The 23,538-nt window shown below is 40.4% G+C and overlaps 1 protein-coding gene across 11 annotated transcripts in view; it reads right to left on the bottom strand.

Annotated features, from left to right (window-relative positions):
- PARD3B (par-3 family cell polarity regulator beta) overlaps positions 1-23,538 on the bottom strand; it is a 1,071,110-nt gene that overhangs the window by 56,319 nt on the left and 991,253 nt on the right. For 9 of the 11 annotated variants that reach the window (XM_009444083.4, XM_009444085.4, XM_054680131.2 and 6 more), the window contains one exon: positions 13,392-13,471. In XM_009444083.4, the coding sequence (XP_009442358.4) occupies positions 13,392-13,471 (80 nt within the window). Of the gene's footprint in view, positions 1-8,299; positions 8,869-13,391; positions 13,472-23,538 lie in introns of those variants that run through there. The other 2 variants (XM_009444084.5, XM_054680132.2) reach the window with 2 other exon arrangements.

The following is a 23,538-nucleotide window of genomic DNA, read 5'->3' as shown; positions in this document are numbered from 1 at the left end:
CTGATATGCCCTGGGGTCTTTTGCTCAGTTTTCATGAATACACATTTGCTTAATATCCTGGATCAGCCATTGCAATTCCCATCCATGTCGAGACATCTCTAGAGCACATTTCAGTGGTCTCCTTTTGGAAGTCTGAAAGGTACCTCAAATCTAACATGTCCCAAAGCTTAATCATGATCTCTCCCTGCCAAACCTAGTCCTCTCTTCGCCTTGTCTCCTGGGAAGTGGGACCAGCACCCACGCTGCTGTGTGTGGATCCATTCTTAACACCTGGCTTCACTTACCCTTCAAACCCCCACATGCAATACATCATCAAGGTTCATCAGCTCCTCCCACTTCTCTCCAATTCTGCTTTCATCACCATCACCCTGGTACATACTATCAACATCTGTCCCTGGAATGACAGCAAAATCCTCTAACTGGTCTGCTTCACTCCAGCATCTCTCCTAACAATTCTCTACCTTGCAGCTAGACAAACATTCTGGATCACAAATCCAACCATATCGACTTTCTGCTTAAAACCCCGCAAAGGTTTCTAGTCTTTGAGTAAGTTCAGACGTCCTTCACTTGACCACTCATGGTCTGACTGCTACCTCCCTTTCCTGCTCAACTCCCACAGTCTTTGTTCCAGTCACACACCTTTCTTTCAGTCTGTTCATTACGTGTTCTCCTACACAAGGCCTCTGCATGTGCTGTTCTCTTTCTGGAATATTCCTTATTGTCTTAAACCTCCTTCAGATCATAACTCATGTCTCCCTCCCTTCTTGATTTGGTGCAATTTCACATTCTATTTTCTTGGATCACATAGCTCTCCTTTTTTTTTTTTTTTTTTTTTTGTAATGGGCAGAGTTACAATTTTATGTTTTCTTTGTGACTGCTGAATTACTATCTTCTCCACTAGAGTATAAACTTCACAGGACAGAAACTGTGTCTATGGGGCTTATCACGCTATCCTCAGGGCCTACAGAGTGTATTGCACTTAGTAGGTCATGAATAAATAGTTGTTAAATGCAGGAATATGGAGAGTAGATGACTTTCCTAGCTCATCTGTTCAGGCTAATAAGTTGCACACATTGCTCTGACTGAACTGTTTCATTTTTTTAAAAATTGGATAAGAAAGAAGTAACCAGAAAAAGGACAAACTGAGGAATTCAAGCTGTTGACAAGATGGTAACATAAGTGACTTGTCTATAACCGACCCACAGAAGGCAGAGTCATCACATTATCTTGGCCACATTACAGATACCACATCTAGAAATCACTCCTATAAAACACTGGCTAGAAATTGTCTTATATATGGACCTGATTTTGATGTTGGACAAAGCTGTAAAAGGGTGTTTGTTGCACATTTAACATAAATTGTCAAAGGCACCGACATATCAATGGAAAGTGACCAAGAAGCTTGATACCAACTCCATCCTGATTTTATATGACTGTTTCCAGGAAAAAAAACTTCACTGTGGCAAATTCCTCCTCCAAATAGCTCAACATGCTTATTTTCCATCTTAAACCTCTGCTGTAACAATTATAGATCTTTCCAGTGCCTTGTAAAACCCGGGCTGTCAGACACTATCATTTCTGGAAAAGGGTCTGTGTTTGCCTCAGCCACATGTAAGCAGTTAGTGGGCAGAAGTCTTATCTGGGCAGTCACCACTCTGTCTTCACTTTCAAGCAATGACCAAGTTGAAAGGGTACTAATGATGTCCCAGAGTGTACTGTTGGTGGAGAATGGCCCGTGAGAATTGCCAGATTCCTACCTATTTAACATGTCATTCCATGTTCGGCCATAAGGGTCAGTTCTGATTGCAGAGTGGGGCAACCCTCTATTGAGACAAGCCCTGGCCACTTCTGTCTAGGCTTAATTAGAGACTTGGAATAGAAGCAGGAACACGTTCTGGAGGCTGCTGTTTTTGTACCAACCCCTCTCACATTTGTACCACAAATGTTTGCCTTTGCTGGAAATAATGGAGCTGGACCAAGGTGTTTCTTGGCAGAATGATCGAGGTCGTGGGGCCTGTGTCACATGAGATGCAGGGCACAGATGGGCTCGGGTGGCACCACCATAGTAACTGACTGCCAAAGCTCTCTTCTCTGGACTTGAAGCAGCAGAGTCAGTAGAAGCGATGCTTCCGCAGTTGTCTGGCATTTGCGTCTCAGCCATGTCCCCTAAGGATGTGCCAGAACTACACTGTGAAAGAACCAACAATAGTTTCCTGGCTACAAAAATTGCTGAAGTGGAACCAACTGGTTTATATGTATATATATTTAACTCACTAGCATAACACAGAGGCAGTCTTTAAGCAAAAAAGCACCATTTAAAATATTTTGGCTGGAAGGAAGTGGGTGTTTGAATTTGCTAAGAGGAGTTCTGTGATTCAGTGGTTGCTGTTCTTAGTCATTCTGAAAGCCTATAAGGGGTTTATTCATTGAAATGCTCATTTTAATATACACTGCAGTGATTTAGGGTGGGATCAGAGCAGTGAGGGCTGCCTCAGGAAAGGATGGTCACGTAATGTGTCTCTCCTACCTGTTTACAACCAGCCTAGTACCAGACACCTTGATGCTGCAGAAAGCCCAGAAATTTCAGATGTAGAAAATACTGAAGTGACTCCAAAACCTGTCACTAGTTCTGTGTGCAATCTTAGCCACACCTCTTTGCATCTCCCAGTCTCAGTTTCTTCATCCATAAAATAGGGATGATAATATTTATATCAGGATTGTTACAGGAAATAAATGAGGTGACATATTTAAAGTACTTGCCAGAGTTCTTGGAGCATAATACGGGCTCAACAAATGTTAACTCCTTCCCCTTGCCTTGTTCTGAGTGTTCTGTGGAGGAGTGGTGCAGAGTGCAATCTAGGGGCTGGGGACCTGGTTCATGCACATGGTCTGTGCAGCCCTAGGGGGCGCCACTCACATCTCTATGTATGTTCCCAACAGGAACAGGGTAATTGTAAGGAAAAGGCAGGTATCTTGTTTCTACTTTGGGAAAACTTATAGTGATAAAAGAAGAAAAAGTGTGTGATTCAAAAGTGTTTTTCTTTATTTCCCATAAATTCCCTACTATTTTCTTGTATTTTATTACTTTTTTTTTTTTTTTTACAACCCGTAGGTTTTGACATTTTCTATTTTCTCTGGAACCTTAAAAGATGTTCACAATGAACACGGGCTATTCTTCATATGGTCTAAGATATCTCCCATCTCATGAACTCACATTACTTATGAAAACAGATGATGTAAGCATTCCAACCTCTCCTTGACTTGCCAATGTTAGTCATGTGGGGTCAAGTGAAATTAAAAAGGCCTTGGAAACCAGAGAGTCCTGGGTTTGAATTCTGATTCTGATTCTGTGACTTCAAGGATACATTTTTTTCTTTTATTAAAGGAGCATCATATGACTCCTAGCCAGCTGGACAGTGAGGATAAAATGAGACAAGGCATGCAAAACGTATAGACATAGAAGGCACGCAATAGGTTTTACAACCTCTCCCTTGCCTTGATTGTTCTTAGTTTTATTTTCTTTTTAAACACAATCAACTAGTTTAGGAATAAACATGACATCTTTGAAACAATTTGCATGCAGATCTTGGTATATAAAAATGGAAAATAAGACTAGTGATTTTACTGTTAATTATTCCTGTTGAATAATATCATGTATTCATGCATTTGGTGAGGCACTAACCTTTTATCCAAGATGGTTATGTATTTCGGTGACATAATGTCATTTAAAATAATCATAAAGCACAGGCCTCACAAACATACAAATCAGATGTTATAATAAATTAATACACTTCATTTATTCATAATGTCTCTGTCTATAGTAGGTTGATACTAAGATACCTATACACAGCAAACCCAGGAACTTGAATCAAGGGACAGTGCAAATGGCTGGAGTCAGAGAAGACAGGAGGAGGTAGGTGCAGAAAGACAGTGTGCATCATGCAAAACGGTACAGCATTATCAAGAAAATCACCACCATAATTCCAGGGCAATGAGCATTAGGAGGCAGATGGTGGAATGGCAATAAGATAGGAAAACATCAAGAACTACCAAAGATTATGAGAAATGAGATATAGAGCAATACTCTAAGCAGATGCCTAGGCACAAAACAACCTTCTTTTCTTTTGGCTGGAGAAGTAGGAAATAAATGCTAAAACTCCCTTTAATATGTGCAGGAGGGAAAACATGCAAGTCAGCTTACCAAGCTTAATAGATTTCATGTCCAAAGTAATGTCAGATTTGGCACTCTTGAAAGAGCAGGCACATACTCTTCCTCTCAAAAGAGTACTTAGCCAACAAATGTGTAGCAGTTTGGAATTTTCTATGGAAAATGAGGGAAAAAGTAAAAACCTATATAATTTAATGTATGTGGTTCATCAAGATTCAGTTAAAACTACTTTGGGGACATCACTACTGTATGAGTCTTAACGTGTTTTAAATCACTAATATTCTAACTAAACTCATAATGGAGGCCTTTGACTGAATAATTAATATCAAATATTCTAACTGGCATCAAGGATATATTGGCTACGAGGAAATGATGAAAAGTTTGATTAAAATGGACTTTTATCTGAGGAACTAAGTGACATAAAAATGAGGTGGCAGTAGCATTAACCCCCTGATCTCAGCTGTTTGGCATCTTAAAGTGATATTACATGCTGGGGCTTTCTGCATTTTCAGGAAGTTTGAGTTGACAATGGAGACATCTTAATCTCACAAAGAATTAAATCGCTGCTAATTCATCATTTTGTCCTTGGCCTTAAGACTGAGGTGGTATCAGGGGGCCATTCAAACAGACAGCTGATCCTACTGGGAAGGGGAAGTAGAGACTAGATTTTCAGCACAGGGAATCTTAAGAGAAAGGATGAAAAAGCTTAATTTGGTGGGGTAAAAGAGCTTCACTGATTTTCAAAAGGCAGTAAACCCCGTCATAAGCAGATGTGGAAGATATGACCTAGACAAGTTCTTCAGCTCATCTTAGTATTCCTGCAAAGTCAGAGCAGCAATCTTAGGGACAAACACTGCAAGGTAGCTTTTCACAGTGAGGAAGGTTCTTCGGATAGGGTTGCACCACCAGGAAAGTGTCAAAGCCACTGGCCATGATTCACAGTGTCTATTAATAAATGAAGTGTGACACCCTCAAACTCTGGTAGAACATTCCAACCGCCGGCATGACTGCGGGGAGCAGTACATATATGCTCATGAAGCATCTTATTTGACAAGCTGGCCTTGTCGCACAGAGAAGTACTTGTTGTACAGAGAAGTTGGGCAGCATGGAGACTTTGTCAACTTCTATAGACCCAGACAGTCAAACCTCTACCCACACCCAGACAAGCACTCACACACCTGTTTACCTAATGTTCTGATTCTCAACTTGTCATTGAACTCTTTGGATTACTATCTAGATTAGCTTCAGCCAAAGCCCAGTACTGTGGCATTGCTGGAAATCTGCAGAACTTGAATGTCACCGCCAGTGACTTAGTGAGCACAATAAAATAGTGCAATGCTGGCAAAGGAAAATTCAGTAACAGTGAATGAAGCAGAAGTTCACTGGAGAAGAGAACAAGAGAAATCTGAGAGGGAGAGCATCTTTAAGAAGTGAGGTAAATGACAGAAAAGGATGTTGAGGACACCCAGACAAAATGCTTTTGGGATAACCAAAGATAGTAGACAGCATGCTTGTTGCAAGTTTCAAAGTTACCTGCGCACTTGTGATTGGACTCTTCCTGATGGGCATAAGTAGACGAGAAGACTGAGACCAATAAAATGAACCAACTGAAACATTAAAGTGGAAGCATGCTCTTATGGCGTATTTCTTCTGAAACGAACCCAATCGTACCCAATGCGAAAACACCGGGAACGTACATAGAAAGCAAATTCATTATGGGTTCCTAGGAAGCAAGCATTAGCTGCTTGCTCCTTCTAAAGTTGCTCTTTCTATCCAAACTCAGCTCTAGTATATTGCTTCCCATTGCGCAGCCAAGTTGAAAGCTGCTTGAGATATTCAGAGAGACCTTTTTTTCTCCCAAGTAACTTATGTAACATGGATTACAGAAATATCAAGGACTGGAGGCGAACGTGGCCCAAGCAGGCCTTTGTCCCTCATCAGCCTCAGGAAAGGGAGTCTTTCTCTCCACAGGACTGCTCATGCAGCACTCCACCAGGAAATTTACTGTCACCTTTTTTCTTCTAGGGAGATATTATTTCTAATCTTAAGGAACTACAGTACCAATTTGCAGACACTGTTTTTTCAACTCTCAGGAGTGTTCTAACAAAACAGGATTCTCTTTTTGGTAGGCAAAGTATATTGCTTAATGTTCATCTAGCAATTACACATTAAACTGTTCATATTTCAAACAAAGGGCCCAAGGGAACTGAAAAAAGAATTGATTTTTATGACAGCATTACAGAGACGGTTGAAAGGCATTACTTAACCTGCATATTAGGAATGTTCTGTGTCATATATAAAGATGAAGAAGACACAGTCCCTGTCCTTAAAGGCACTTATATTTTAGTAAGAAATACAAACAGGTGAGCAAATAACAGAATATGATAGGTGCAGAGTATGGATTAAACTCTGAGCTTCATAACCTTAGTCAAGGTGGTTAAAATGAACAAACTCGCAGCCAGACTGTTTGGTTTAAAAACCTAGCTCTGCCACATTTTAGCTGTTGGACTTGGGCAAGTTTATTTAACCTCTCTCTGTGTGTGACCTTCTCTATGAAATGGGGATAATTATCAGGTTGCTGCTGAGTCACAGGGTTGCTGTGAGCATTGTCAGTCAGGAGATGCAAAGCATTTAGAACTGTGCCTTGTACATAGTAAGTAAGTGCTCACTAGGGATGAACTATTTAGAAATCTGGGCTGGGTGCGGTGGCTCATGCCTGCAATCCTAGCACTTTGGGAGGCCAAGACGGGTGGATCACTTGAGGTCAGAAGTTCAAGACCACCCTGGCCAACATGGTGAAACCTCGTCTCTACTAAAAATACAAAAATTAGCCGGGCATGGTGGTGCGCGCCTGTAATCCTAGCTACTTGGGAGGCTGAGGCAGGAGAATTGCTTGAACCTGGGAGGCGGAGGTTGCAGTGAGCCGAGATCACACCACTGCACTCCAGCCTGGGCAACAGAGTGAGACTCTGTCTCAAAAAAAAAAAAAAAAAAAAAAAAAAAAAAAAGTCTGGACTTCTGTTGATTTCAGAGAAAAGATACATTCTCATGAAAAATCATTTCTTATATTGGAAAACAGCAATCTAAAACCAACTGTCAAAAAAGCTTTGGGGGATTTCTTTCCCATAACTTCCTTGTATATAAAGAAAATCTATTCTTGGCTAGGTATAGTGGCTCATGCCTATAATCCCGGCACTTTGGGAGGCTGAGGCAAGCTGATTGTTTAAGCTCAGGAGTTCGAGACCAGCCTGGGCAACTTGGCAAAACCTTGTCTTTACAAAAAAATGCAAAATTTAGCTGGGCATCGTGGTGCGTGCCTGTAGTCCCAGCTACTCTGGAGGCTGAGGATGGAAAATGCTTGAGCCTGGGAGGCAGACGTTGCAGTGAGCTGAGATTGTACCACTGTACTCCAACGTGGGCAACAGATGAGATCAGACCATCCAGCAACATTTGGGTGCAGGAGTAGGTATTGCTCCAGTGGTGGAGCCCATACTTAGGCCTCCACCTGGGTAGAGGAAACAAAACAAAAACCAAAAAAACTATTCTCATCTGTATAGCAATGTATTAAGACTCTACTGTATACATGGCCTTATGTCAGGTTCTGGGTGTAACAAATGATGGGTATAAAACAAAGTCTCTTATTTCAAGGAATTTATATTTCAATGGGGTGGAAAGGGGCAGTGGAGAATAATCCAATTCAGGGTGTTTTTAGGGCACTGGGAAGGTGCTAAGTAAATGCTATGGAAGTTTAAAAGAAGAAGAGCAAAGGAAGATGGCATGGGTTTTGGCAGGGGGACTTGGAGGCGTCTTGGAGGCAGAAGGAGGAGTATATCAAATGGGCGGCTGTAACTGGGGTCACAAGAGTGGGACATGAATGTTAGGCAGGTACTTTTGGAATCATCATAGAGATGGGCATTGAATTGGCAGGAATGGAGGAGTCGGCACAGAGAGAATCCATGTGGAGCAAAAGGCGGGAAGCAGAGTCTGGTGGAAGTATCAGTGGTGTGGGCAGAAGCCTGGGGTAAGAGGCTATAGTGTGAGTGGGTTGAGTGGAAATAGAACCAACAGGTATAGCCCACTTTTTCTTAGGAAATGTGGGAAAAGGAGGGTTGAGCAAGGGTCTTTGTTTTTCTCTGACATACAGGAGTCAATTTAATGGGGTAGACCTGCCACACAAGTCCTGCTCAGGTATAAGTCTGGTAGTTGCATGTTCAGCACTGCCCTGTCCTGAGATAATAGGAGTATCTTAGCAGTATCTCTGGATCTCTCCCACCAGCGAATAGGGTGCTGCTGTCATGCCATGTCTGCCCTGGGAGCTAGAGCATCATGCTCCACCTTCCTGGTTAACTCGCCCTGGGTATGGCCTCTACCACTGGAGCAATGCCTACTCCTGCACCCAAGTCTTGCTGGACAGGAGCCCTGGCCTCTTGCCTAGAGCCAAGTCAGCATGCTGTATCTGTTATAAACCCCCTCTCCATAGCACTCCTGTCTACTATCATGTCCATTAGCTCAGCTTATCACTCAGATCACAGTAGATTGCTATGTTCTCTTGCACTTGACCATCCAGACCACTGGTCTTTCCTGAGTCGGCGAATCCTTCAGCTTCAGTGAGTTCCCCCAGCATATCCCCATGCAGGTGCTGCTTCCTCTTCTCCACACAGTGGGGAATCCTGGCAAACTGCGCCCCTGAAGTTGTGCATCTATGATAGTAGGCAGGGGGAGGAAAGCAACGCCAAAAGGATTAAAGATGCTGCCGAGAGAGGGTAGTTGGTGGCTCAAGGTCCCCAAGAAGCCAGGGAGAATGAGCTCTGGTGTGTGGGTTTGCCTCATTACAGGAAGGTACATTTCTTCCCCTGAGATAAAAAAAGAGCTAACAATAAAAAATCCTTCAATGCACTACACAGGCTCTTCGCTGAGGGTTTTGCTTGTATTATTGTATTTAATACTCATACCGGCACTATTACCGAGGCTCTAATATCATCCCCAATTTGCGGATTAGAAAACAGAGCCTGAAGCAATTCCATCACTGCCCAAGGCCACACAGGTGGTAAGTGATGAAACTGGGGCTATGATCATGGCCTGACTCCGAGCTCAGGCCCTCAGTGCATCCCCTTGGGAAGCGTGTGTGAGCTAAGATGCAGGAGTCTGAGCTGCAGGAGCAGAAGTTGAGGGGCTAACGTTGAATGCCTCAAGGTCATAAAGCAAAGGAAGTGAGATCACCTCCAGAGACTGGGCTTGGGGAGTTTAGTCATCTTCGTAGAACTTAACGGGAGTAGAAAGGGTTGGAATGGCCACTGTGGGATAGTCAGGGGAGTTGACAACATGACTACCAAAAAATGCTGGACGGCAGCAGGGACCCAGCTGGTGCTGCATAATGTGAATTTTGTAGTGGAACCCATGAATGCAGTTTTACGAGTCTCTCCAGCAACCTTTTGCCGCCCACGCATGTAGGACCACAGAAGAGCTGCAGTGCCTTTTGCTCACTCCCTAGGACTCCACACTTGATTCTAAGTCCGGAAGAGCAACATCATGCGCCGATGCACAGAGCCATCTGCAGAGAGGGGGATAATGGGATCCCATGGGGCCCGGGATGGGCCAGGTGGGAATGATGGAGGCTTGAGATGGGAAGAGTGGAGAGTTCACTGCTGAAGGGACTGACCACAAGGAGGCCTGCGAAATCAGAATGGGACCTGGGAGAATTGCGAGCGGCTGGCAGGCTGGAGTGAAAAAGGAGCCGTTTGCAAAAACACATACGTTGATGTTCGCACATCATAGCAGCCTAGGAAACAGCCACTTCCCTACTCACCTAGGGTGAGTAATAATTTGTGTCAGGCAAGAATAAAGGAATGCTGATTTCATTCTGTTTACTACCAAGAAAACTGGGGGCTGTTCAGGTTGGTAAAACATTGGCCCTGGTACAGGTGTGGTGTTTACTAACGAGGTTGTATTACAACCACACTCCGCTTTCCAAAACAGCACCCTCAGGAGAAAAGAAGTCAAGTCATTTTTCTTAGGAGGCAGAAGATTTAACATTGCTTAACAATAACACTTAACATGGCTTAGCCCTTAGCCTTAGGCAACCTCATAACTACCAAGTGCTGGGCATTGTCTTTTTCCTGTGCTGGCCAGCGCTCTGGCTTTATTTCGTGAAATGTCATTTAGCCTGGCAGTGGGCTGCATGGGCCTGCTTTAAAGATGACCGAGTTCCATGAAAGCACTTGACCAGAGCTCCTCACCTACTCCATGTGCTGTGGAGCATTTTCTCTCTGTGTCGATGGCTCCAAATTTGGCATAGAAATCAATGTTATTGAATTGTTCCTAAAAACTACTGTGAAGCATTGCACAAACAACATAGGAACCCAATCAGTCAGTAGCATATTAAGTTCTCCATAAGGTTGGCCACCGACTTCCTACAGATGGATTTATTCCTGTTTTTAATTAAAAATTTAACTCCATAAATATTTCAAAGCTCCCGGCCTCTGTGATGAAGAGGGATCCGGTGCCTACCGAGATGTGCTCGCCTCACTCTCCTGGCAAAAGGAGACAGCGGTGGAGCTGGTGTGATTCAATTAAGTGGACAGTAAAATCTCCAGGGGGAAAGACAAGAAAACCAGGGTAAATGTCACTGGCACTCAGAGCAGCATCTGCATACCTTTTCAGAAGCCAGCAGTACGTCTCTGGCCTCTGCTTTCTGCATCTCATTAGTTTAATTTGGAGCCCCCCACCCATGGACGAGGGTGCAATGCCTGGGAGGGAGCTTTGCATCTCCTCTTTAGATGTTGGGATGCAGCATCCCCATTTAAAAGCCACTGCCAGGGGTCCCCCTTGCATTTATCTGAGTCCTATTTATTCTCCACCATGGCTGCCTCTGGTTGCCAGGTAGCTGCAAAGGTCTGTTTGCACATGCAACTAATTGTTCTTACCATTGTGTACGTGGGTGAGTGAACTTTTTGCCAGAATTATTTCCAGTTTGAGATGCTTCCCTTTCAGCTACAGTTTTATTCTGGGGCTGGCGGGATTTTGTCAATTCATACATTCATAAACAGCCATAAACAGCATAAATGTATTATCTTTGACAGAAAACCCCCACCACAGTGTTTAATCCTAAAATATACTTGTTTAGAGTCAGCCATGAGTGAGTATTTCAGGGATTAGCGAAAATAAACAAGAGTTGGAAATTCAGAAGACTTTAATAATTTACAAACAGAAGCATTGGTTGTACTACTGTAAAAGGCTGATTTGCTTGACTCCTTTGCTAACAGTAGAGTCCTGAGGATGGACTAGGACTGTGCCTCCAGTTTCCATATTCTCAGGGCCTGGTACATACTAGGTGATCACCAGATACAAGGTGAATGAATGAATGAATGAGTGAAATTTATAGAATTTTAAATGCTATTTCTGTGCCTCTGAATTGTACCCAAAAACTCCATTTCTGCACTCTGAGTGCAGATTGGTCAGGAAGATTTTAAACTGTTTCCAGTTTTCCTTTTTTTACTCCCTCTCATAAGAACATTCTATTTTCCATCTGCCTTAACCACAATTTCCATATACTTCAACAGTGAAAGCCGGAAATCTTATATGTAAAACAAATTTTTGGAAACTACCTCCATTTTTAAAATGAAACAAAATGTAACTGTCCCTTGGGGATGATTCTCCATTCCTTGGGGGAATGGTTCCAGGACTGCACCTCCCGCACCCCAGCCCCCGACCTCAGATACCAGAATCCACAGATGCTCAAGTCCTTGATATAAAATGGAATCGTATTAGTATATAACCTATGCACATCTTCCCATACACGTTATATCATCCCTAGATTACTTATAATACTGAGTACAATGTAAAGACTATGCAAATAGTTGTTATACTGTACTGTTTAGGGAATAATGACATGGAAAAAAAGTTTGTACATGATCAGTACCATTGTGACTGTCTTTTTTTTCTTGGATATTTTCGATCTGAGAGTGATCGAATCCATGGATGTGAAACCCATAGATACTGAGGGCCAGTTGTACTAAGCCAAGGAAAATAGAAACAGGAAGCTAATCACAAATAAGAAAAACTTATTAGACAACATCTATTAAAGAAAAGAAAACAGGAAGATAAATAAAATATAACTTTATAAAAGTTTAAAAATATTGTATTTTGGGTGTCCTGCCTAATCAGGACAAAACAGCTTCTCTGCTAGATTTCAGATTTTATTACTTTTGAAAATAACATACTATTTATAAGAGCAGATGGTCACTTTGGCTTTGCCCATTGTAATGTTCAGGGTGTTCGTTTTGTAAAATCACACAGAGGTACAGTCAACATACAATGTCAAACAGTCACTCCATCTCTGAGTGGCACTTTAACAGCTCAGTTTTGATAAAAAAAGCTCTGCTTGGGGTCTTTCCCCCACCCCTTTAAAAGGCAATATTTGAAAACACTGCAACTTTCTGCGTGGCATTAACCTTACTTTGTTTCTCTTTTGGATGCATTAATTCTCATACTCTCACCTCACCTAACTCCCATCATAGCTGGACTGCATGTACTCTTGGAAAAGCTGTTTCTTTGTCATGTGCTACTGATAGCAAACTAAAATTCCTCTTCATCTCACCAATAACAGCACAAGTTTTGAGAATTGTATCTCATTTTCAAGGGTGTTGAGTTACAGTATGAGTGGATCATGTCAGGCCAGGGTGGCCCAGCAAACTTTTCCCATGCAGTTGTTTCTTTCCCCCACTGGGTCTGTGCCTCTCAGCAATATTTGCTTATTGCCTTGAGAACAAGGTCAGATTCTAAATCAGGCAAAGAACACCTTCCTAAGTTCACATTTCTTTCCTGCTTCTTAACACCCACATGAAACTCCAAGCTTAAGACTGGCCCACCATTCCTCGTGCGTAACTCCTAGGACAGAGGATTTACTATTTGATTGTCTCTAAGCTTGGTGCAGGATGTTCGATACCATTTTTATAGCAATGGCTTAGGATTTCCATTTAGTATCCAATATTCTTGCTGACACGTTCAATTGCATTGATATACTATTTTCTCCCCTTAAAAATAACCCACAAGTGTTTCAATTATTAGCACATTTGTGAAGATGGAACTAGGGCTACAGCAGACGGCAGCAAGGCAAAATTATAACATATTCCCTATTTCAAAGCCAGATTTCTATTTCATGTAGACTTCTCTAAAGACTTCATTTGTAGGTGAGCTGGAGATGGGAGACCTCTCCATGATCTACCTGGGTAAGGATGCGTACTGCCTCTCCATCCCTTCAAAGCGGAGGTTGTGTGCATTCCCATCTGGACCCTTTCCAGGCACCTGTGGAGAGAAAAGTAATTAGAGATGAAGATCCATTATACACCCTGGTTACTGACAATGCATCTCGAAATTATAATCAGTGCACAAATGCTGTTACTGCCTGCCAAAAATCAACCACGGAAAAGCAAGCAAGAACTCCACATTGCTATAGGAATTGATGATCAAGCCACAAACACGGCATTTAACAACAAAGTCACCTCTTTCAAAAAAGGGTCACTGTCAAACTGACTCCCTCATGTCCCCATGCCAGGAATATTCTGTAGGATGCTAGACTATTTTCTTCTTCTTCTTTTTTTAAAACCGATTTTAGTTTTTAGAATAGTTTTAGGTTTACAGAAACATTGAACAGGTAGTATAGAGACTTCCCATACATCCTGTACCCAGTTTCCCTCTTATCGCTAGCTAACGTTAGTATGGCACATTTCTTACAATTAATCCATATTGATACATTATTGTTAACTAAAGTCTATAGTTTATTTAGATTTTTAACTAATGCTATTTTTCTGTCCCTGGATCCCATCCAGTATGTTACATTTAGTTTTCACGCCATTATAGCTCTTCTCGGCTGTGAAAAGACCATATTTTTAAAAGCACCATTTCTGGCTGGGTTCGGTGGCTCATGCCTGCAATCCCAGCACTTTGTTGGGAGGTCAAGAGGCGGGTGGATTGCCTGAGGTCTGGAGTCTGAGACCAGACTGGCCAACATAGTGAAACCCCATCTCTGCTGAAAATACAAAAATTAGCCGGGTGTGGTGGCGCACACCTGTAGTCCCAGTTACTCAGGAGGCTGAGGCAGGAGAATCACTTGAACCCGGGAGGCAGAGGTTGCAGTGAGCCCACATCACGCCACTGCACTCCAGTTTGGTTGACATAGTGAGACTTTGTCTCAAAATAAATAAATAAATAAACAAATAAATAAAAGCACCTTTTCTATAAAACCTTTCTTTACTAACAAGGGTTGCTGACAATCAACTGTCTACTCCACAGCATCCATGATGCCCCCGCCGACCACCCTGAACCTCAGTTCTCTCTCTTACGAATGGCCACCCATAAGTGATGAACTGTTTTCTATCTAGTGTTGGTCTTTATTGTTTTTGTCCCTTCCTCTGTACGTCCTGTGTTTACCTCTCTTGGAGTCTTTTCCATCAGCCTCTGAGATCCTAAAGGGCAGTGACTGGCCCCAGTAGGTTTTCAATACTGTGTGTTGGTTTCTTAATGAAAAGATATTGTATCTCATTCTTCTGTAGCTATCATGCCAACTAAAAACAGGATGAACACGTAACAGGTATTTAAAAGTACTTGATTACTGATTGATTCCCCACCTGTTCACCTCAACACACTTGGTATCACATGGACCACTCATGTGCTTCCTTTTGCTCTTGGATATCCCTCACACATGGGCATGGAAGGAGTAAATAGAAAACTTGGACTATCAGGTGGGAAGGAAGAGATTTTGCCAGTAAGCACAGGAAGGAACTAACAGTGTCAAGGTCAGTAGGGAAAATTTTTCTAGGCGGTAATCAACCACCTGGAAGTTATTTTCTTCTTACCAAAAGTCCCGGCTCTCCATAAAACCACCATTACATCCCAGCTTGTGCAGAGTGTGTATATGGGGTTGGGGATATGGGGAGAGATGTTGTAAAACAAGTATACACTTGCACTTAGATTAAGAAAGACTATTCTTGGTGTTTAATTATTGTGGGAGGACCTTTACAGTGTGTCCTATAAAACCTCTTTATATTTCATCAATAGGTGGAACAGGAGACACTGGGGTTATCTGAGAGGGCAAGAGTCCAGTGAGCTACTACGTAGGTAGGGATGAAGACTTCACATCTTTAAAGCAATCACAGACAGAGAGATTGAGAATTCTCTGCAGTAGGATAAAAGCCTTGGTTTAAATTTCTGAACTTTCTACCAAAACCAGAGGCAAGGATGGTGACAGACAGGGGATAAAAAAAAAAAAGAAAAGGAAGAAGTGAAGGACAGAAACATTGTCCTCACCCATTCCTACCTAAGGTTTGCTTTCTTGTGTTTTTAAACTATTTCTTATGGAAAGAGAATTCCTGCAAATATCAATACTATGCTGAAGGTTATTAATTGTGATTGTTGGAAAATCACTATGCTTATGTATCCATAGTATAGCTCTGGATATTCCAACTGAACTTTTTCTTGTAGCTATAAAGTTCCAAGTTAATAGTTTCAGCACTGTTATCCAGAACTGTCCTGGCATAATGATAATAGCAGTCAGTATTCTGTTGCCTTGAGGAGACCACATGCCTGTTACTGTTCTGGTGCCTCAAGGAACAGATTATATGTGTGCATATATATATATATATATATATATATATATATATACACACACACACACACACATAATTATATGTATTTATAACATATGATTATGTATATATACATACAAATATACATACATACAAATATACATATAAAATATTCAAATATACATAAAATATACATATATACATATAAATATGCATATATTTGTATATTTGCATGTATATACATATATGTGTTTATATATAGTATACATACACACACCTATGAAATATACCCAACAGCATATAAGATTGTGTGAAATGTAAGGTGATCCTTATTCTTAAGGGATTTTCTGTCTTGTTGGGAAAACAGCATTCAAACTGAAATAACCAAAGAATGAAATAGGATAATGTATTTTCAAGTGCCATTCAGGATGTTATCAGCAGTAGCACAGATGAGGCCTGGAGGTGTCAGGAAAAACTTCATGGAAGTACCAGAACTTGGGCCAGTCTTCAAAAGATAGGCAGCAAGCTTGCACATAAGAAATTATTCTGTCCTTCACTAATTGTGTATATCTTTGTATGTTTCTCCATTGATACTGCAACATCATTAATGCAGTCATTCACTGTATTCAAAGCAATGAAGAAATCCAGCGGGTCTCCTCATGGAAACAGGCCTGCAAACAATTGTCGTACAATGAGATCACTGTGGAAGTCTGAGGAAGGAGGCAGTGGGAGTCCGCAGGAACAAATTCCAAAGTCCACCTGGGAGAGTTGAAGACAGCGTCATATGGGTGTTGAAGCGTCATCTCAAACCTGAATATGGATGAGGAGGAGTTTTTCTGGGGCACAAGGGTGTAGGAGTAGTAGGATAAGCCATTCAAGTAAAGAGCACAAAAGTGAAAAACCATGGAGGCATATCGAAAGCACTGTGTCTTCAGGGAATTTGAAGATTTTGCAAAGGTAGAAACAAGGTATGAAGAAAAGAATACTACTAACTAGCAACTATACTACTGTTGCTCCTACTGTGGCTATTACTGTTACCACCACCACTGCAATTTTTAAAAAGAAACTAGTTTTTAGAGCAGTTTTAGGTTCACAAAAAAATTAAGGCGGCATACAGATTTCCATATAGTCCCACCCCTACACATGCATAGCCTCCTTCATTACCCGCATGCCCCCCAGTGTGCTACAACTGTTACAACTCACTAACTTACATTGACACATTATAATCACTCATAGCCCATAGTTTACATTAGGGCTCTCTCTAGGTGTTACTCACTCTATGGGTTTGGACAAATGTATAATGGCATGTATTCATCATTTCTGTACCATACAGAGAATTTTCATGGCCCTAAACATCTTAAGTGCTCTGCCTATTCATCACTCCTTCCCCCAGGTCCTGGTAACCAATGATCTTTTTACTCTTTTCATAGTCAATTCCAGAGTGTCACATAGTTGGTATCACACAGTATGCAGTCTTTTCAGATTGGCTTCTTTTACTTGGTCATATGCATTTAAGTTTGCTCCATGCTTTTTCATGGCTTGATAGCTCATTTCTTTCCAAGGCTAAGTAATATTCCAGGGCCCAGAGGTAGCACAGTTTATTTAGTCATTCACCTACTAAAATGCATCTTAGTTGCCTCCAAATTTTGGCAATTATGAATAAAGACGTAAACATTTATGTGCAGGATTTTGTGTGGATGTCAGTTTTCAACTCCTTTGGGTAAATACTAAGGAAGGCGATTGCTGGATCGTATGGTGAGACTATGTTTAGTTTCGCAAGAAACCACCAAATTGTCTTCTAAAGTAGTGATACCATTTTGAATTCCCACCAGAATTCAACGAATGAGAGTTCCTGGTGTTCCACTTCCTTGTCAGCATTTGGTGTGGTCAGCGTTCCCAATTGTAGCCATTCTAATAGGTGTGTAGTCATATCTCATTGCTGTTTTGCCATTTCCTTGATGACATGTGATGTAGAACATCTTTTCACAGTCTTATTTGCCATATGTATATCTTCTTTGCTTCTTTGGTGAGGGATCCATTGAGGTCTTTGGCCCATTTTGTATTTAGGTTGTTTTCTTGTTGAGTTTTAAGATTTCTTTCTGTATTTTGGATACTTCATTATCAGATGTGTCTTTTGCAAACGTTTTTCTCCCAGTCTGTAGCTTCTCTCCTCATTCTCTTGACAGTGTCTTCCACAGAGCAAAATTTTTTAATTTTAATGAAGTTCAACGTATTAATTTTATCTTTCACAGATCATGCCTTTGGTCTTATATCGAAAAAAATCATCATCAAACCCTAGGTCATCCAGATTTTCTTGTATTTTATCTCCTGGGAATTTATAGTTTTTAAGATTATTCTTGCCATAACTTGGAGAGTTCAGTGAAGGTCTGAGCCAGAGATTGTAAGAGCATAAACCTGAGGGTTTTTCAAAGGATGAAGACAAGAGAGTGTCATTAGGATTTCAAAGAGGTAAGAGCAATAGGATTGACTGTGGATTAAAGGGAGTGATGTATTTAGAATAATGCCCAAGTTTCTGAGCTTAGCAACTACATGGTTTTGGTAATACTCACCGAAACAGGAATAAATGAAGGACAGATTTTGGAGTAGAGGTGGGAGGAGGGAATATCTAGACATATTAAACTGACTTGAGACATGTCAATGGAGATGTCTGGTTGTTGAGTATAATGATTTGCAACTTAGAGAAGTCTGGACTAGAGATGTAGTATTGGGAAACGTTCAGCATACAGATGGTACCAGAAAGCTTGGAAAAGAATGACCAGGAAGAGTCTGTAGGGACCAAATAAAAGAAAAGACAAATGAGAAGAGACAGGAACACTAATACTATTCTTAGGAACACCATCATTTGAAGGGCAGGCCAAAAACACTGAACCCAGGAGGAAGTCTGAGAAAAAGTAGTTGGTTCAGAAGAAAACCAGGAAAATGTTTTATTGTAGAAACCAAGAAAAGAATTCCATGAAGGGAGTCTTCAACAGTGTCAAAACAGTGAAGAGCTTCAGTAAGACAGGGAGTGTGTGTTAGTGCACTTCACCCAATCCACCCTTCTTGTAGAGTGTCACCTTCAATTACAGAGCCTGGAAAGCTAAAAACTACCTTTCTCTGGATTCCCTTGCAGCCAATGTACTGGCATGATTTAAGTTAGGCCATAACATTTGGAAAATAGAATTGAGGCAGTGGCCGTACTTCCGCTGTTTATTATGGCAAGACTGACTAAATGAGAGGTATGCTTGGTTTTCCTGTGGCAGCTTTAGCAGCTGTAACATTGCTAGTTTGGGGAGTGAAATGTAACTTTTATAGTTGGTCTTAGAATTGGTGGCAGGAGAGGTGGCTTTCTGATTGTGGCATCTTCCTAATCATGGTGGCTCCTGATATGAGCATTGTGTGGCTCTGCAGTCTAAAACTTCCTACATAGAAATAGCAACAGCTCCCCCAGTAGCTCAGTTCTGGAGTGTGGCTTGGAAAAATCATTTCTGAAAGCTTATCCAAGAAGTTTTTTCTTTAACATCCCTTATGGTTCTATAAGCTCATTACTATGGTATAATAAATTTATTCTTTCTTAAGCTACAGTGGATGTTGCTCTCTGCAACTGAACAGAGACCACTATAAAGTCTGCAAAAATATTGTTTGGAATCGGCAATGAGATGGTGATTAGTGGTTTATTGAGAGTGATTTCGGTGGATTGATGGGGAGAGAAAGCCAGACTCTCTGGTGCTGAAAACCTTTCTAGTTTTCTAATAAATAAACACTGATTGTACTGTCTTATGCTGTCACGCTTATGGAATGGGATTAATACTTTCAAATATGTAAACATGTATTAGTGTCTCCTAGGTAGAGTAACATGTGAAGTACCATAAGACATAGAGATGAGAAAAAGTCCTCTCCCTCAGGGATACAATGTTAGTTAATGAAAATGGTGGGGATACATTTCTGTTCCATTATCCAAAAAAACAGATTTAATCATTTTTTTCTCCATTAAATGATTATTGTGGAAAACCACCCCAAAATGACCTCTGTTAACATTTATAAACACGTACATATTTTAATGGCATATAGAGCTGTTTTCTCATCTGTTTATTATTGACAATTTTGTATGCTATTGAATATATTTTAAAACATGATTTTTAATGGCTATATAATATCCCATTATATGGAGAAATCATAATTCATGTAATCTACTCCTATAATTTGATCAATTTTTAATACTCGGTTAGAAATGGTGGCAATATAGATTAGTGTGTTGGGTACAAATATTCTTGCAAGAGCTGCAAATAGAGGATAGGAAATTGCAGATAGAGGGTTGCTAAAGGGAAGCCAATTTTAAGAAGTTGTGGTTAAGTCCTTAGGAAGTAAGATGACTTGAAGAGGGAGTGAGGGAGAGAAAACAGACACAGGCATTTATAAGCTCACTTCTCATTTTTCTCTGTGCTCAACAAGGCTCAGAAATAATCCTGCTTGAAGAACTCCTTATTAGGTAATTTTCCTCATCACAAAAAAATAAGGTCAGCAGCTTCAATCCAATTAATTTTTTTTAAATCCCTTTATCTTACTTGGTATCATGCAGGTTTTTTTTTTCTTTTTAATGTAGTGACCTAAATATATGTCTGACAGAAACAATCTTGACTTAAGCCATAACAGAAATCTAGCCTTTTACACAACAGTGTAACGTTAGAACTTACGCCTGGATTTGGGGCATATTTATCTTTCCTTTACTGATATAGCTCAGGAAGTGAAACTTCAGAGAGCTTATTCAAAACAATTTAAAGCGCTCATACCTTGGTGCGCCTTGCACGTGGTGACCCTCTTTGGCTGGATTATGACAGCCTGTGACAAGCCTATCAGGAGGGCTTGGTGTTTGGAAGGAATGTTGAATTAAGGTGCTTTTAGTCCATGGGAGTTCCCCCAGTTTCATTCACTCAATGCCTGCTGCCGGCTGGGGTGTGAAGAGCCTTGTTAAAATAAAGCTATTAGTCTTTTCTTTACAAAAGCAAAGAGCTTGCTGCTTACATTCATGGTTCCTTAAATTAGTATGTATTTCTAGCCTGGCATTGCTAGAATCAGCAGTTTCATAAAGCAATATCCTAAAGAGGCCATTTAACCTCCCAATATTCCCCATTTGTAGATTAATGGCAGAGGAGAAGACATAATGCCTTTTCAAACATTTTTTAACAATTCATTAAAAATAAAAGAATAAATTACACAAGATTTTTCTGCAAATGTCTGCTGATGAAAAGCGGAAACAATTCAAAATTACAAAATTAACATGTTTTCCAGTTTCTATAGGTTAGGACACATTTTTGCCAATCTTGTAATTTATGTCCTCTAAGCCAATTTTCCTGAGGAAATTAAAAAGCTGCTGTGATGGAGAGGCCAAGCAAAGTTGCAATACGGCTTATTCACCTATATATAACATCCTCATTTACAAATATGTCTTACTTAGATCCATTACAAAAAAATGAGTTTCATGCTGCCAGACACATCATAAGATTAAGATGCAAAGTATAAAAATTTAGATGCCATTTTAGGAAATGTGCCTTTCATTTCAAGTTGGTATCATGACAGATATTTTGGAGAAGTGTTCCACATTTCCAAAAGCTTTCTTCTAATTCCATTGCTCTTACCTAGTTATAGATTTGGCTGGAAGATGTTTAAAGGAATCAACACAATAAAAACTTCTAAAAAGTTATAAACTTGGCTTTCAGCATCTTCTAATATTAAGACTTTTGCTAAAATGCTATATGTTTCTAGGGGAACTAAGGGAAATGCTCTATTTAAACAAAAGGAAACTCATCAAAATAGGATGTTTAATTATTCGTCTTCAACAATATGTGGTATAATATGCCTGAGCTACGTATTTACAAATATGCCATCCAGAGAGGCGAAAGAACACACACTCATTCAAACTATTGTTTCTGAAGTGTTTGTTTTCCGCAATTTGATTTCAGTAATTTTGTGAAATAACTGGGTATTCAGCTTATAGACTAGTCTAGAACATCTGCTAGTTTAAAAAATACAGCAAATAAAATATTTTAGAAGTAACTCTTGGATAAGTCTTTTAACCATACTGTGCCTACATTTTCCTTCCTTGCAACATGTCAGGGTTAAAACAGACATCCTGGAAGTCCCTTCTAACCTGTGCACATTTATAAAAGTTATCTTGCATCATTTCCACATTTATGTTGACCACTAACACCTCATTAATATAGTAACTGTGTGCAGGCACAGGATGATTTTATAGCAGAATGACAGAGAAAAGCAACCTGCAAATTATGAAATTATAAAGTATTTATTGGGATTTAAGCATGAAATCTTATGGTAGCACCATCCAAGTACTAGCTGCATGTACACTGGGCTATGGCATCTTAATAACCTGAACTGTCTCTGTTATGATTGTCTTAGCAGAAAATAAAATCAGACATCTCCTGCCAGCTCTGTTTGTGTCTGGGCCTAAGATACAGTTACCATAGAAACTATGATTGTGGATACAATTTTACAAATTTGGCTTCATCTATCAGATGCACTTTGTGTGTGTATGTGTGTGTATGTGCACGTGTGCGTATGTGCCTTGCCAACAAGCTTGAAGAACAAACTCTGGCTCTGTGTCTTTAATTAAAGAGCCAGACACCATTCCTCATTTCCTATCCCCCATCTGTCTACCTACAAATAGAGATATTGTAACACTGGCTGAAAAGTAAACTCATACTTGAAAAAAGACAAAGGTCTGACGAAAAGAAAAAAAAAAGGCATTAGGAAAAGCATTTCCTAAGAAATCTGTCACCTGTCTTGTATTCTCCAGGAGCAGAGTACACAGGAATTCGACGTAATCTTAGTGACATTAATCACTAGATGCTAACATCTAGTACTTACTAAATTCGGTTTCTGTTTCATGGATGTATTCCATGAGTCATTTACTCCTTGCTGTTTTGTTTTATTGTACACTCTGTGACAGTGTTATTCACTCACCCCAAAACAGACAATGCTAACCCTCAAAATATGTTCAATTCTTAAATGATATACTAGTTCACATTATTTCTTATACTATCCCTTTTAGCTGATAAACTCTATAAAGCATATTCCTTGACCAAGCTCTCTAGCATATTTTAGGTATACTTCCGTTTATAAAGACCAAACATAGAAAATTTAGGTATACTTCCGTTTATAAAGACCAAACATAGAAAAAAGAAACATTTGGAAAAGCTGAATATTTTGTATCTATTTCAGCCAGTTGGCAAGTTCTGGTCACTTCCATTTACAATTACCAAAAGAAAGGACTCTCTAGAACACTCCACTATCAGTATCATGAGTTGCAATCGTGCTACCATTTCCATCTCTGCCTCATTTCACACATGAGGAAATGAAAGTTCAGCGATCATCAAGAGACTTGCCTAAGGGTCACACAGTGGCAAAGCCAGGATTTGAACTGAGATGTGTCTGACCCCAAAGCAACATTTCTCCCCCGACAATGCTGCTCATATGTTGGCAGTGATCACATAGTTACTGTCACTCTGTTTCCTAAATGAAGAACTGAGATGAAGGACTGGAAAGTTCAAATGAACCTATGGTGGTGATGCGATGGGACGTGTAAAGTAGTCTGTGACTGTCTGCAAGTATTCTCAGTGGTTTGTGGTCTTCTTAGCCATATCACTGAACTCCAATGGCCTAGTAATATTTATTTCTTATAGCTGGAGGCATTAATATTTGCATATATACTAATTTTTTGGTATAGCAAAAGTGTTTCCTAATAAGGAGATATGTGTTATAAAAATAGCCTGG

This window comes from Pan troglodytes, chromosome 13 (genome assembly GCF_028858775.2).
Source record: "Pan troglodytes isolate AG18354 chromosome 13, NHGRI_mPanTro3-v2.0_pri, whole genome shotgun sequence".
Classification (NCBI taxonomy): Eukaryota; Metazoa; Chordata; class Mammalia; order Primates; family Hominidae; genus Pan; species Pan troglodytes.
The sequence above is the reverse complement of the archived record's forward strand: the minus strand, read 5'-3'. Positions and strand labels throughout refer to the sequence as shown.